The sequence below is a fragment of the Liolophura sinensis genome, chromosome 13 (genome assembly GCF_032854445.1).
Source record: "Liolophura sinensis isolate JHLJ2023 chromosome 13, CUHK_Ljap_v2, whole genome shotgun sequence".
Taxonomy (NCBI): Eukaryota; Metazoa; Mollusca; class Polyplacophora; order Chitonida; family Chitonidae; genus Liolophura; species Liolophura sinensis.
The window spans coordinates 4,875,090-4,888,465 of NC_088307.1; the positions used below are offsets into that span (position 1 = coordinate 4,875,090).

Genomic DNA, 13,376 nt, shown 5'->3' on the forward strand with positions numbered 1-13,376 from the left:
AGTTCCCATAAAACTTCGAAGTATTATTTCTCGAATCATTATGCACAGCTAGGTAGCATTTTCTGTGAAAATGTTATTTCTCATCATGACAAATAAAATAATATATTTATTTTATTTTCTATTCATTTATTTTGATGCTTAACGCCACAGTGAAAAAAAATTTCCCTTAAACTATGGTCATTACTTACAACTTATTTATTTACCAAAGAATTTTTCACTTAAAGGATGGTAGCCAGGATTTTGGATGCGAGGGTGATAAATAAAGAGTGGGACTGTACTACAAGGACTTTTAACTACTGAATATAGCTGTCAGCCTGTGACTGAAGTAGGTTCTGCTTCATAGCCCCTTCACCAATACAAAACCTACAAATCAGGGCTCTGAGATCTAGGACACCAGTCACAGAAGAATTACTCTGGGTAAAAGAAATTTCACAGGAATAACCCACTTTTTAACTATCACTACTGGAAAGTTAATATGCCATGTAGTTGAATAAACTGTCATTAGCTATTGGTTTTACATATATACATGTAACTGTACAAATGTGCATTGAGCAGTGTGTTGTGACATCAGTAGTGTTCTTACCGCCATGTGAACATGTGCAGTGCTGTTAGTGCACTGAACAGTGGGGGGTTGAGGAGAGGCACATACTGTAGGCCTGGCTCAGTACAGTCAATATAGGTAATCATCCTAAAACACCAAACATTAACAATTCTTCATGTATAGCATATGATCACCCAAAAGCTGGTATACAAAAAAGCCCATCACATACATCCATACTACAAGCTTTTTCTTTCAGCTCTTCAAAAATATACACAGGCAACTTGAAGGACCTCAAGCTCTTCAAGAGAAGCAATGAAGCAAGATTACCAGAAACAAATGTGAGATTTTGTCAGCAAATATCTCTAGCCGAGACCAGCAGAAGGAATCTGATCAAAGTGCAGTACAATGAACCATTCAAAAAACCCTTTCACTTTCCCTGGCATTACCTCTAACAAGGTGAAACTCATAATCCTATACAGGTGTTGGATCTCAAAAACGATTAAGCAGGTAGATACAATTTGCAAGCTGAGAAAGAACAAAGCTCCAAGACTTTTGGAGACCTGGAGCATTTTAATCAAATGTGAAAGCTTGGAAGATATAGCACATTCATACCATGGCTACAAACAAACATGTATACCTCTCACAGAGAGAAAATTTGAAAGTCTGTCCCATGTACAGACGTGTGGGTCATGATACACAAATAAACTGAAGCATGAAGAGTTAAAACCAAGGGAAATAACTACAGTAAACAACAAAATTTCATCAAAAACATGGCAATTTTAGAAGCAAATACATGTTATAAAATATTGCTGTTGTTGCCGAAACTTACCTTTTTCTAGTAGAATATCATTCTACCTTCTAAACAAGCCTAAAAACACCTCTCACCCATCAATAGATCTCTCAGAATCATTCCAGAAGAGCAGCTTCATCAAGGGAGAAAGTGGAGGTCATTCATCGTACGGTATATGGATATTCAAACATGGGGAGCATTGTTGAGACATTAATAGTCTGCCTCACACTTACACGAAACCTCCTACATGTAAGTCTAGTCTTTAAGAACGACACGAATCCCTGTATTAACATTAATCATGGGTTTGTAGCCTAGAAAACTTACAAAGTGTCTCCCAAAAGGAAATTCTGCATGTGTGAAAAAGGCGGGCGCAGAACCATAAAAGGCTGATATACACGTTCTGTCAATCAGGTACACTGACTGACCACAAAGCAGTATGTTGTAAGCCCGATAAAGACTGACCATCAAAAGTGTTCAGAAATGTAACAGGCAAATTACGTGAGCGTGTTAATGCAACATCGCACATGGATTTAGTCATGAATAACTGTGTGACAATGGCACTTCAGTAGAAAAAACATTCTCACCTTAAACACAGATGAGTTTTCACCTCTCCACTACTAAACACGCTCTGTGCAAGTGTCTGAAAGTCAAGCTATCAGGCATGCCTATAACTGCTGCTGAACACATACTTACATGTGTTCCTATGATCCGTATCTGGATGTGAAATGTTTTATATCTCAAATTTGACAGGTGGTCTCCCTTCCCAATTGCGAATATAAAGCACCACCTTTTTAGAATAGTGTGGACAGAAATAAAATTTCAATAGTAGCATATGTCTTTGTTGACAATGTGAATCTGATTCAGGTTATTCAAACACTATATAAAATGTTGTCTTATATTGTTATCGTCCTTCCTAGAACCCATGTAAATGTGAAACGCTGGCAAAACCATTTCAAAGGTGCATGAAGAGAAATTAAACAAAACAATCTGAAACAGTCACAAAAGAAAATGAACAGGACAGGAAGGGTTAAATATAATCTTTTGGAATTTCTGACATATGTTTTGACTTAATTACTTAACTTTCATAGAACCGAAGTATTCCCCAACCAGACACTGTAACTGTATGGTTGAGGGAGGTTTTAGCATATTGTATTTAAACAGCCAAAAAAAAAAAAAATAACAAAAATAATAAAAATAAAACTGAACCAAAAAAAAAAAAACAGTTCAGAAATCAACAAGTAAGAGTTTTTCAATTAAATTCAAATTTGTGAGGAAATCATCAACTTTCTCCCAAACCAATACAAAACAGGATACATTCCGTCAGCAATGTCTTCAGTAATCATACGATTTAAAATAAATTATCATCGTGGAAAAAATGTACATGTACACGGGGGAAATTTTGCAGTATAAATGATGGCAATACATGTACTCAGAAGCAGACAGACGACACTACTCACTGTTAACTACAGTATTTGGGGAGTAACCACATTCAGTGGCACTGAAATCTCTCTCACACAAATTCAAATATTTCACACTCAGAACGGATTAAAAATTTTTAAGGAAAGAGACAATTTCCAAGTGTCACTTTTCCTTATGTTGAATAGACATAGCATTGTCTCGTAAAACACAGAGCCCTAGGGAATAGGCACACCGAAGATCATCCTCAAGACTGGCCCTTATCATACCCTGCCCTGTGGAGCCTCGCATTCGCTCTTGCACATCTGTAGAGACGTCCTGATATACTGACAGCAGTCTTGTGCTGAAGCGAGGGTGCGATGGGGTGGGTATCAGAATGCTGAGTGTTTCTCTCACACCTGATCTTGATCGTACAGATGTATTTCTATGTAAGACGTAGGTACGAATCCCTCATCATCATTTGCTTTCCGAACACGTGTCCAGCCATCACCCTGGTCTGTTTCTATCACAAGGACATCTTCAAACTCATCTATGTGGACCGAGGAGTCTGTCGTAGCTACAGATGAAAAACAACGTCATCGTTAATTAATATTTATTCCTAAGGTGACATCAAAATCCATCTTTATATTTCATCCAGTCTTGAGAGTTCATGAATTTCCTGTTTTTTTAAGACTTTCTGATCACATAAACATGTTATCAACAGGAAAAATTGGGGGGCATGGTCCATATTTTCCACAAATTAGATGCTTTTCAAATCTTACTTCTAGTTTTAGACCCTTCTTCGATAATGAAAAAGAATTATTCCACTCATAAAACAATTTAAACTGGTGTGGCATAAAACTCATTTATACCCGAAGAGCAGCAACACTCAGACAAAAATAAATTTACGACATGTTTTTTTAATATATCATGTATATCAGCATCCATCTAATCATCTAATTTGCTTTATGTTTTATTACGCTAACAATCAATATGAAGCTGCACAAAGCATCTCAAAATGGTCTAAACTTTCACCAATTTCACCAAAAATATATAGAGAGATAAATAATTAAAACTTTTAGTCTTAAAACTTACATTTTCCCACTTTTTCTAACTTTCAAACAAACCCCAAAAAATGACTTATATCAACAGAATTTTTTGGTTGTTTACAGTAATCACAAACTGGACACACACTTAACCAGTATACACAAGTGGGGCGGTTTCATGAAGCTCACTTAGCTAAGTTTGCCCTTAGATACCATGACAACATATGTTAAAGAGATATAAGGTTCAGTTAGCTAAGGGCGACTTAGCACTAAGTATGCTTCATGAAACCGGCCTCTGTCCAGTAAGCACATTTTGCTTATGAGCCAAACATAAAGCTCCTACCCGACAGAGTAGGTCAAAAGTCATCTGATGAGACTGAATTTATTAAAACAACGTAAGTAAGTATGTCAGGGGCAGACAATCAAATATATGGGTTTAGGCTTACGTTCAAATGAATACAAAGCCCGCGCTGTGCCAATGACAGGGAACTGGTCATCAACTTCTTCAAACGAGTCATGGTCGACATACTGTATCTCTGGGTGGGAGGAGCCTTTGTCCACAGCGTCTCCGCCTTCCTTTATGTGTCTGTATGAAGAAACATCAGAGCCATGTGGTAAATCACTGCAGCAGAAAACATGGTTCAGATGAAGCAGGGATGGGGAAGACTCCAAGTTTATAGCTCAAAAAGGCTGAGGGGAACCTCCGTGGCTCAGTTGGCTAGCGCTCTGGAGCAGCGTAATGACCTAGGAGTCTCTCACCAATGCGGTCACTGTGAGTTCAAGTCCAGCTCGTGCTGGCTTCCTCTGTGGCCGTATGCGGGAAGCTCTGCCAGCAATCTGCGGATAGTCGTGGGTTTTCCCCGGGCCCTGCCCTGATTCCTCCCACCATAATGCTGGCTGCTGTCCCATAAGTGAAATATTCTGGAGTACGGCATAAAACACCAATCAAATAAATAAATAAATCAAATAAGCTGAGGTCGCTAGCACAAAGTTATCGTAGTCTACGCTGGTGGTAATTACCATGGTAACATAAGTTAAAGACATATGTTGCCATGGTTGTTACAATAGCTTTGCCCCAGGTCTATAACTAGCATTGTCAGAAGGCCAAACACTTTGAGATTCCATCTTTTAACAGGTCTTAACACTTAACAAGGGGCCTGAATGCAAGATGACATCAACTTTTGCGGGATGATGCAGTTATTGAAAATTTGTCAGCTAACACATTTTTGCCTGAGAATAAACAACGCAACATGATCCATAATACTTACTTTAGAAATAACACACTTGATTACAATGAATTTGTGAGCATAATATGAAAGAAATAAACATAAAATATACGAATTTTTCGGGGGTTATTACAAAATATATAATGTCACACATACTGTAATCCAAAATACTTGTTTACAGCATTATACAAAAAGGTTGACACTGAACCTCATTCAATTTGCTGGGCAGATTGATTGTTGGTTGGTTTGAGGCAACCAAAGTGCGTGGGATAAACAACCAAGCTTTGAACAAGTAACTTTCATGCCATATTGGTTAAACATGAATGATCCTTCAACTACGCAAACGTGTCCCTTCTGGTGTCATTTACTGCTTACTGTCACCATGTTTCCTATCAAAAGTAAGAAGGTGGGAGAATCTAAAACTTCCTTGTCTCGTCTGGTGGGGTTGGAATTGAGCCTCCACCCCTTGTGCTTTGGCACGGACTTACTCGTAGTGAGACTGTGTGTTGGGTGTTCCAGGTGCTGAAGAGCGGCCTTTCACGCTGCCGTCCGACGTGCTGTGTGACATCGAGTCGTCCGAAAAACTGTGCCTCTTCTGAGCGTCCCCACGTCCTTCCGCATCTGCCAGGTATGCCTGACAACACAGCAATTACAGGTTATCTTGTTTCTCATCTTTTTTTACTTCTACCGTGGTGGTCAGGCAAGAAAAATCACCACCATTTGGGCAATTACTGAACAACTTCCTCGTGTGTAACAATACAGCTATGCACACCATACTTGTTAAAGACAAGTCTTTGAGTAACCACATACTCTCACCAAAGCCTACTACAAACATTAACAATGAAATGAGGGCTAATCTACAAATTCCCTGTCATAGGTCGGTATTGAACCTGCTCCACTTCTCGTTGGTGCTACCTTAGAATAAGTCCCTGTTACGCACTAAGCTCCGTGTTTATCATGCTCCCTGCACAGAATGACACAAGATACATGTGACTGGCACATTGACACCATTATAATGAGGATGCAATGTCAGTATTTTCTTATTTATTTATTTGGTCACGGCCCATGATGACAAGCTACCCCTCTGACAGGAAGGAACCTTCACCTCATGGGACCTTGTAATTTATTGGTCAGGGGCCTCTTGCAAAAAGTAATTGTAGACAAAGGCGAATGTAACTACAATGGCTGCATGCCTTTTTTAAGACAGTAGTTACAATCTACTTAGTCTATGATCGCTTTGGCCCCAGCAGTTTGCCATTAGGCCATGACATGCTCTCTACATGCACTTTCCAAATGATAGGTCGCTGGAGACACTCACCTCAAACTTCCTCATTTCTTGTTGTAAACTGTCCAACTTTACTGCATTTTCCTCAATCTTCTTGTCCAAGCTGGCTGGATCACCCAGAGCATTATTATCATTGTACACCTGCTTCATCTTCAGCAATCCTTCCCTGTAACCAGAAAATATCACCTCCTGTACCATGATATCGATGTCACAACTTCTCCCAAGGGGTGAATATGTCACGAGCTGTAGCAAGATGGGTATGTCACAACTTGTACTGAGAGATATATAATCTATCATTTCTACCTCCAGATACTGAGATAAGGTATATTTCTCTTAGCTTACAAGATGTGCTACCTGACATTTCTGCAGTTTCACATGTAATATTTCTGTTCATACTTTCTATAATTTCTACCTCCATTGTTTAAGGCCTGACAAGTTGTGTTTCCTTTCTGTGGTGTCATATCACTATTTATACTCTCTATCATTTCTATCTTCGCTACAGAAGAGCTGACAAGATGTGTTACCTTTCTGCAGTTTCCCGTGTAATATCTCTGTTTATACTCTCTATCTTTCCTAATAACCGTTTCTTCCGCTGGTTGGGAGGTAAGTCGCTGAAATCTTCCTTCTGTTCATCCACCTGTAGAGCAAAAAACAGAAAAATTACATCCATGTGCAAGGAAAACAAAAAACAAACAGAAAAAAAAACACCGACATTATTACTATTTCATGGGAAAACTGGATATTGAATATTGGTCTTTTGGTTATAAATGATTGCAAAATCTTTCTAGCTATTCCAGTTTCCTCTCTGGCCATATGGGGGAAGGTCTATCAGTAACCTGCGTATGTTCGTGGGTTTCCTCCATGGTCTGCCTGGTTTCCTACCCACCATAACACTAGCCGCTATCGTATAAGTGAAATATTCTTGAGAACGGCGTAAAACACCAATCATATAAATACATAAATTTAGGCACATGCACACAGAAGACTTGCTTTGTGTTACGATTAGTTAACAGAACAAGACAAAAAGTTTAGTTAAAGTTAAGTGCAGTTCCTTCAATCACATCAACTGAGAATTTTTTCCTTTTAGACAAAAATATTAATGGCAATTCATCACAATGAAATAAAGCCTTATTCTGTCACAATCTGGCACATGTAACAACTGGTATAATGTACTCGTTTCACATTCTTTTGTCTCTTTCAACAACAAACATGACCTTGAAATGGTACCCTTTCCACACAGGAACTATTTTCATTGGTCTGTGAGTTTTTCATCGTATGCATGTTTCTATCACATTTTATAATATATGTAAAAGTACACTCTGGATGACACCCATCAGCATGAACAACAAATATCATATGTACAAAAAAATGAAACCTCACATATCAAAAATTTATGCAGAAAGAATTTCACCAGCTCATGGACATTCACTTAATAACAGTTATTGAGTATTAATCTTTTTCATGCTCAGGACTATTCTGTACCTAAGTCAGCAAAAACCACTTCACTGAAATAAGTATTTATTTATTTCACTGGTACTTCATTCAACACTGAAACACACTTCACCCCAACAGGTAGGAGACTGGTCAGGTTTGCTGGTGGAGGAAACCAGTCAGGGTAAAGAGGAAACCAGTCAGGGTAGAGAGAAAACTAGCTGTAGTCAAGAGGAAACCAAACAGGGTAAAGAGGAAACCAGTCAGAGTAAAGAGGAAACCAAACAGGAGAGCAACTGACGGGTGACCTGACAAACTTTTATTTACGCTTTAGAATATGTTCTGTAAAATAAAATGTGGACACAAAAGACACCATGTATATAATGCAGTGCACTTGTACTGTACATATATAGTTTCACCTCACACCATGTGGATATAAGGACTATAAAGGCATACTCAATGTTAACTACAATAAACATGCATATATACAACACAGAATAATGGCAAACAAAACATCAACAAATAAAATATTTTTAAAAAATTTATGATGAATAATTCATAATTCTGAAGAAAAAAAATCAAAGTAATTCTGGCGTTCCAATAACATGGCCCATAACTGCTGTAGACATATCAAAGACATACTTAACTGTCACATTCTCCACATAAATGAAAATGACACGCTTAATAATGACAGAGCAAAATAAGATTATAAATGTAATCTGAAAAATAAAGTCAGTGAGCTTCATGCTTTGAATACAATGGTTTCAGTATCGCTACATGTATAAGTCAATCTAGTCCAGATTAAAAGAGGAAAAAAAAAAAGGGGAGGACCACCACATTCATCTATGATGATAAAAGAAAAGGTTAAATGGGTGCTGAAGGTATAAATCCTAAACTTCCAGACAGCAATGTTTGCCAGTTCTGCAATATTTGGGAGTTTCCAGGTGCCTATAAAAAACATCTTGTATAAAACGCTCATGCCATAAAGATACGGTTTACATGCTAATATACAAATCTGTCTGGACTACTAGTCAGGCGATTTTCTGAATATAGTCTATAGCACTATTTCTCAATGGCTTTGGCCAGTTTTCACTTGAATGCATTTGAAGAAACATTAATGTAGTTTTCTCTTCAAGTTGTCCGAGACTGTCCTAAATTTTCATAACATAGACGTACCCTAATTCTTCAACCTTTTCAGCTGCCTCTGCAACCAATATTTTGAAACGTCCTGAGAACGAGGTAAATACTTGGCACAGTTTTATGATGCTTCCATCTTTAATGCCACAAACTTATCATTATCAGCGTCATTTTCGTAATGACTGCGAGCATAAATTCTACTGATAAAAAGTCCTTTAGTGGTTGAAAAGGTTCAAGATTTACAGTAAGCAGAGCAAGCAATATGATCATACCAGACTTTTTTTTTTACAATTATTCTTTCTTTCATTTTACATACATGAGAGGATTGTAAATTACAAACAAATCAGGGAAGAACTGGCAGAGACTGCTGATGGAAACCATAAATACGTATCACGTGTAATGTAACACCAATCATTCAATATGTTTGGAGAAAAAAAATCTACCAGTCATTCTTACATGGGGACATTTATTTCAACCTGTGCATGAATTCACATCAGAACTATTTCTCCTACATTTTGACAATTTCTACAACTTGAATGTCGTCAAACTATCCATCAACATGACCTTGGCGACAACAACTTTATTTTGCGTTTCATAGGTGCGAGCCCACATTGAAAAATCTAAAAATGGAATAGAAATAAAATTAAAAGTCCACTTTTATATTTTGCCTGATCTAAATGTTGCTTTTTCTTTCAAGATTTTCCTGTTTTTCAAGACTTTTTGGTCACATAAATATGTCTATAACAGAAACAATAGCTGAGACTGTCACCAATTCCCACAAATTGGATAGGTATTCTGTTTTTATTCCCTCATCCTACATTAAAAAAGATTCACAATACCTGTAAAACAAAAATATTGACTGAGATTTGCCCTAAAGTATTACTGCTGAAATAGTGAGATTGTTAGACCAGCATACAGCCATTGTTGTCTACAACTTTACTGCATTACATCTGCATTAAATATGCTGGAAAACTTCACGTGAAACATTCAAACAACTGACATAAATGCATACTCTTACAAAAACAGGCTACTTTTTAATAAGAATTTCAGCATGAAACTTTGTCAGGTTTTCTGAAATTTCTAGTCTAGGTTTAAATTCAGACATATCGGAAATAAATGTCCCCAATTTTCTAACACGTCTATTAAAGACAGTAAAAGTCTGTGCCTGTAATGACATGGGCATCAGAATTTTTGGCCTGCTCAATAAATAACAAACTGCAAGGACAGGTAAACACCACTGAAGGTAAAATGAATCAATTTAAAAATAATATTTCAAAACTGTCTAAAAAAAATCCAAGGAAAAAGCGAATGGAAGAAAATCTGAATACATATTTTTCAAAATGAGGTGTAATAACTTCAAAAACACAGTAATCCTGGACTCAAATGAAATTATCTGCATATATTCCATATTCAAAACCAATTGTGTGTAATTTTTATAACAAATCATAAATTCATGAGAAAACTTCCATTTCTGATGTACTTGGCATTACAGGCCTAAGGAATTCCACGTTATCGTCGACCATACAACGTTCTAATGTGGAGGAAGTCAAGGCATAAGGGGAGACAACTGAAAAAAAGGTGTCAGGGGACCAGACTAGTCCATGCGGAAGTTAGTGGTTAGAGTTACCGAGGCGCGGTCGGGACCGGGCAGCGAGTGACTTCTCTGTTGCTAGCAAACAAAATAAATGCAACACTGCCATGAGCGAGGTTCCCACTGGTTAAGACGGTTACTCATTTGCATACACTGGAAGCTTCATTTACAATGTATTCATGCAGAATGCACAACTGCAGGATCTTTCAATGGTAAACATGGCAAATAAACCAAAAGGCAGACAATTGCTTTTATTCTTTTCTCTCAGGTCATTCATGTCTGTTACGCTGAGCTTGTTACCAAACAAATTCATACGTAAGACAGGTGTTCTAAAGTACAAATGCTGATTCAAAACAACAACTTTAAGCTTGAGATTTAACTTAACTAAAATTTGAAAACATCAATACATGTGTGGGCATAATTGTATGCAAAACACATACAGTGTAGACTGATATTTTAGAATTTTTCAAGCCTTCTTAAAATTGGTACTTTTGAATAGCATGGTTTTACATCAACTTTCATGTACAAGGAGTGTATGTACTACATGTATGTTTATTCCATGTTTCCTAATCCACATACATGCACATGTACATTTGTCACTGGAAGAGAAACTGAGTAAAAGTTTTAAACCATACACAAATCTGTTAACAAGCATGTTATTAAAAATACAAACAAACAAAAGTTAATTCAAAAACTGACTTCTTCCACAAAAGATTAGACATTAAAACTGCTTTCATTACAAGACTACACTTCTGTAAGAAAGGGGATAATTCAAACTATTTGCCCTCTATCATGCCTTTCAGAAGGGTTTGCCTCTTACCCAAAGAAAACATTAAGGAGGAAACAAAAATAGAAAGCACCATCTGTAAGATCTTTGAAAACTGTATCTAAAAATATGTGTACTCATTTTTTTCACCCAGAAAAATGTTCAGATTGTAAGGATAGTTTCCTCGGCCTTATTTCTATATACTGATAGTTTCATGAATTTTCATCAACATTTCCTTTTCACTTTTTCTTTTCGCTGTAATATCTCTAATAATAGCAGATTACATGCAGTTGTTTTGTAGGTTTGGGTAATATAACACTACCGTAATTCGTTGACCTATCGATCAACTGAGCAGCACTAGTGGTCGAATTGCTCGCAGGAAAGTTGACAAAACAGGGTCAGGGGCTGAAGGGGAATCTGATCAGAGAAGTTGACTAGCGTACAACTTGTGGTTGATGGTTCTCACCATATGACTATGGACAATATAGAAAGTCGGCAGGTGTCAATTGGTTAACAATATGCATGGATACACTCCCCAGTGAAGGGGCAGTGTAGGCTCTGAGTAAATACGCAAGCCAAAAATGTAGGCCCCGAGCCACACTGTCTTTTGTGTACTGTCCACTACGGGTAATGACGTATGCCAAACTGTTCAATAGCCTATTATACAACTTACTTTATTATACAAGCTCATCTGTATGAGTTTGTGCAGCAAATCAACAACACGCGTGTAGGTATGGCGAACATGTTAGTGAGGCACTAAATTTCTTGGTTGTTCTCAGCCGATTCAACGCGATGTGACATTAGTTGTCTGATGCGTGTAATCCGATCGATCCACTATAATCAGTCCAACTCAAGGACTGATTTTTTTTTTCTTCCAGTATGATGAACACAACATTGTTACAAATGAGCCCCTGCTCTGCTGGGCCTTTACATACAGACATTACACTCAGCAGGTTTCTTCTCATAAACAAATCTATTTTCACCCACTTTGTTTGCATCAATACATATGTACGTCTTCACACCTTACCAATGCAGGCTTTCATGATCTAAAAAATCTTTCTTTGTGTGGACATTTTTGGGGAGGAAGGGTTAATCTAAAACTGACAGTGTATTCAAATATAAACAGTGGAGTTGTACTGATACGCAAATCGCAACTTCACCCAGCTCTGGGTATAGCCTTTAAAGTTCCATCTTTGTTCGTAAGACCCGTCAATTACAGAAGAGATCCGATCAGATCACCTGTTGTTTGGTAATTGTTTGAATTCTACCCGTGGTAAAAAGATTACATGTAAGTGTTGTGACTATGTTTGTAATACACTTATACTGTCACATGACTTTATGATGGCTTAACGGAAATGGTTCAGAAACAAAATCAAACCTATAAGTCCAAATTAAAATCCACAGGCTCTTCACAAGGCAGGTGACGGTATGCAAAATTCTGAGCCTCCATCTACTAGTCTACATTTGGCAGCAGATTTCACAATCTGGTAGACTTTTTTCCAAGGGGCGGGTCAATGAAAATAAGTTTGTCTATTTGGGCAATGTTGAATTCTGTAAGCTGTCTGCTTTCTGTAAGACTTACACAGTGACTGAGTTCCTAAAAAATGTGATTAGGAATAGATTTAGCCTTGCATTACCACAATGTTTACAACTGTTGCAATATGAAGCTGGTAATGGGCATCCAACAGACAACACTGTTCCCCATATAATGTATTCGAGGTAAAAGTGGCAAATTTCACAGTTTGGCACACAGATGTGGCTTGACACCTGTTGGTCGAAAAGGTCCATGAATTACGGTATATGAAAAATGATTTCACCAAATATGCAGTTTGGGTTGAAAAAAAAAAGAAAAAACCGAAAAAGCCACCACATTATACTAAAATAAGACAAAAAAAACCCTTCTTTTAATGTGAACATTTAACTGCACTTTTCCTGGTTAAAAAATCTTTACAAAATGAGTCCACATACTGCAAAGTACAGCTTACTTCAAGGTCCTTCAGGGGACCTTACTTCACTTTTTGTTTTCTCCTTTTTCTCAAAGTTAAAACAATGAGTAAATGTCTATCAGAATACCACAGAAAAATAGGATCTGTTAGTCATAGCTTACTTAATCTGTACAGAGACACATGATTTCTCACAATAAAGAATGTCTATGTTATTAATATGAG

The 13,376-nt window shown here is 37.4% G+C and overlaps 1 protein-coding gene across 2 annotated transcripts in view; it reads right to left on the bottom strand.

Moving 5' to 3' along the window:
- Positions 1-2,607: 2,607 nt before the first annotated feature.
- The window catches only part of LOC135480566 (formin-binding protein 1-like), a 56,086-nt gene continuing 45,317 nt past the window's right edge, over positions 2,608-13,376 (bottom strand). Inside the window, exons 10-14 of one of the 2 annotated variants that reach the window (XM_064760430.1) lie at positions 6,808-6,908; positions 6,317-6,449; positions 5,487-5,632; positions 4,219-4,358; positions 2,608-3,303 (exon numbers count right to left, since the gene is read on the bottom strand). In XM_064760430.1, coding sequence (XP_064616500.1) covers positions 3,140-3,303; positions 4,219-4,358; positions 5,487-5,632; positions 6,317-6,449; positions 6,808-6,908 — 684 coding nt within the window. In that variant the 3' untranslated portion in view covers positions 2,608-3,139. Of the gene's footprint in view, positions 3,304-4,218; positions 4,359-5,486; positions 5,633-6,316; positions 6,450-6,807; positions 6,921-13,376 lie in introns of both variants that reach the window. The other variant, XM_064760429.1, reaches the window with a different exon arrangement.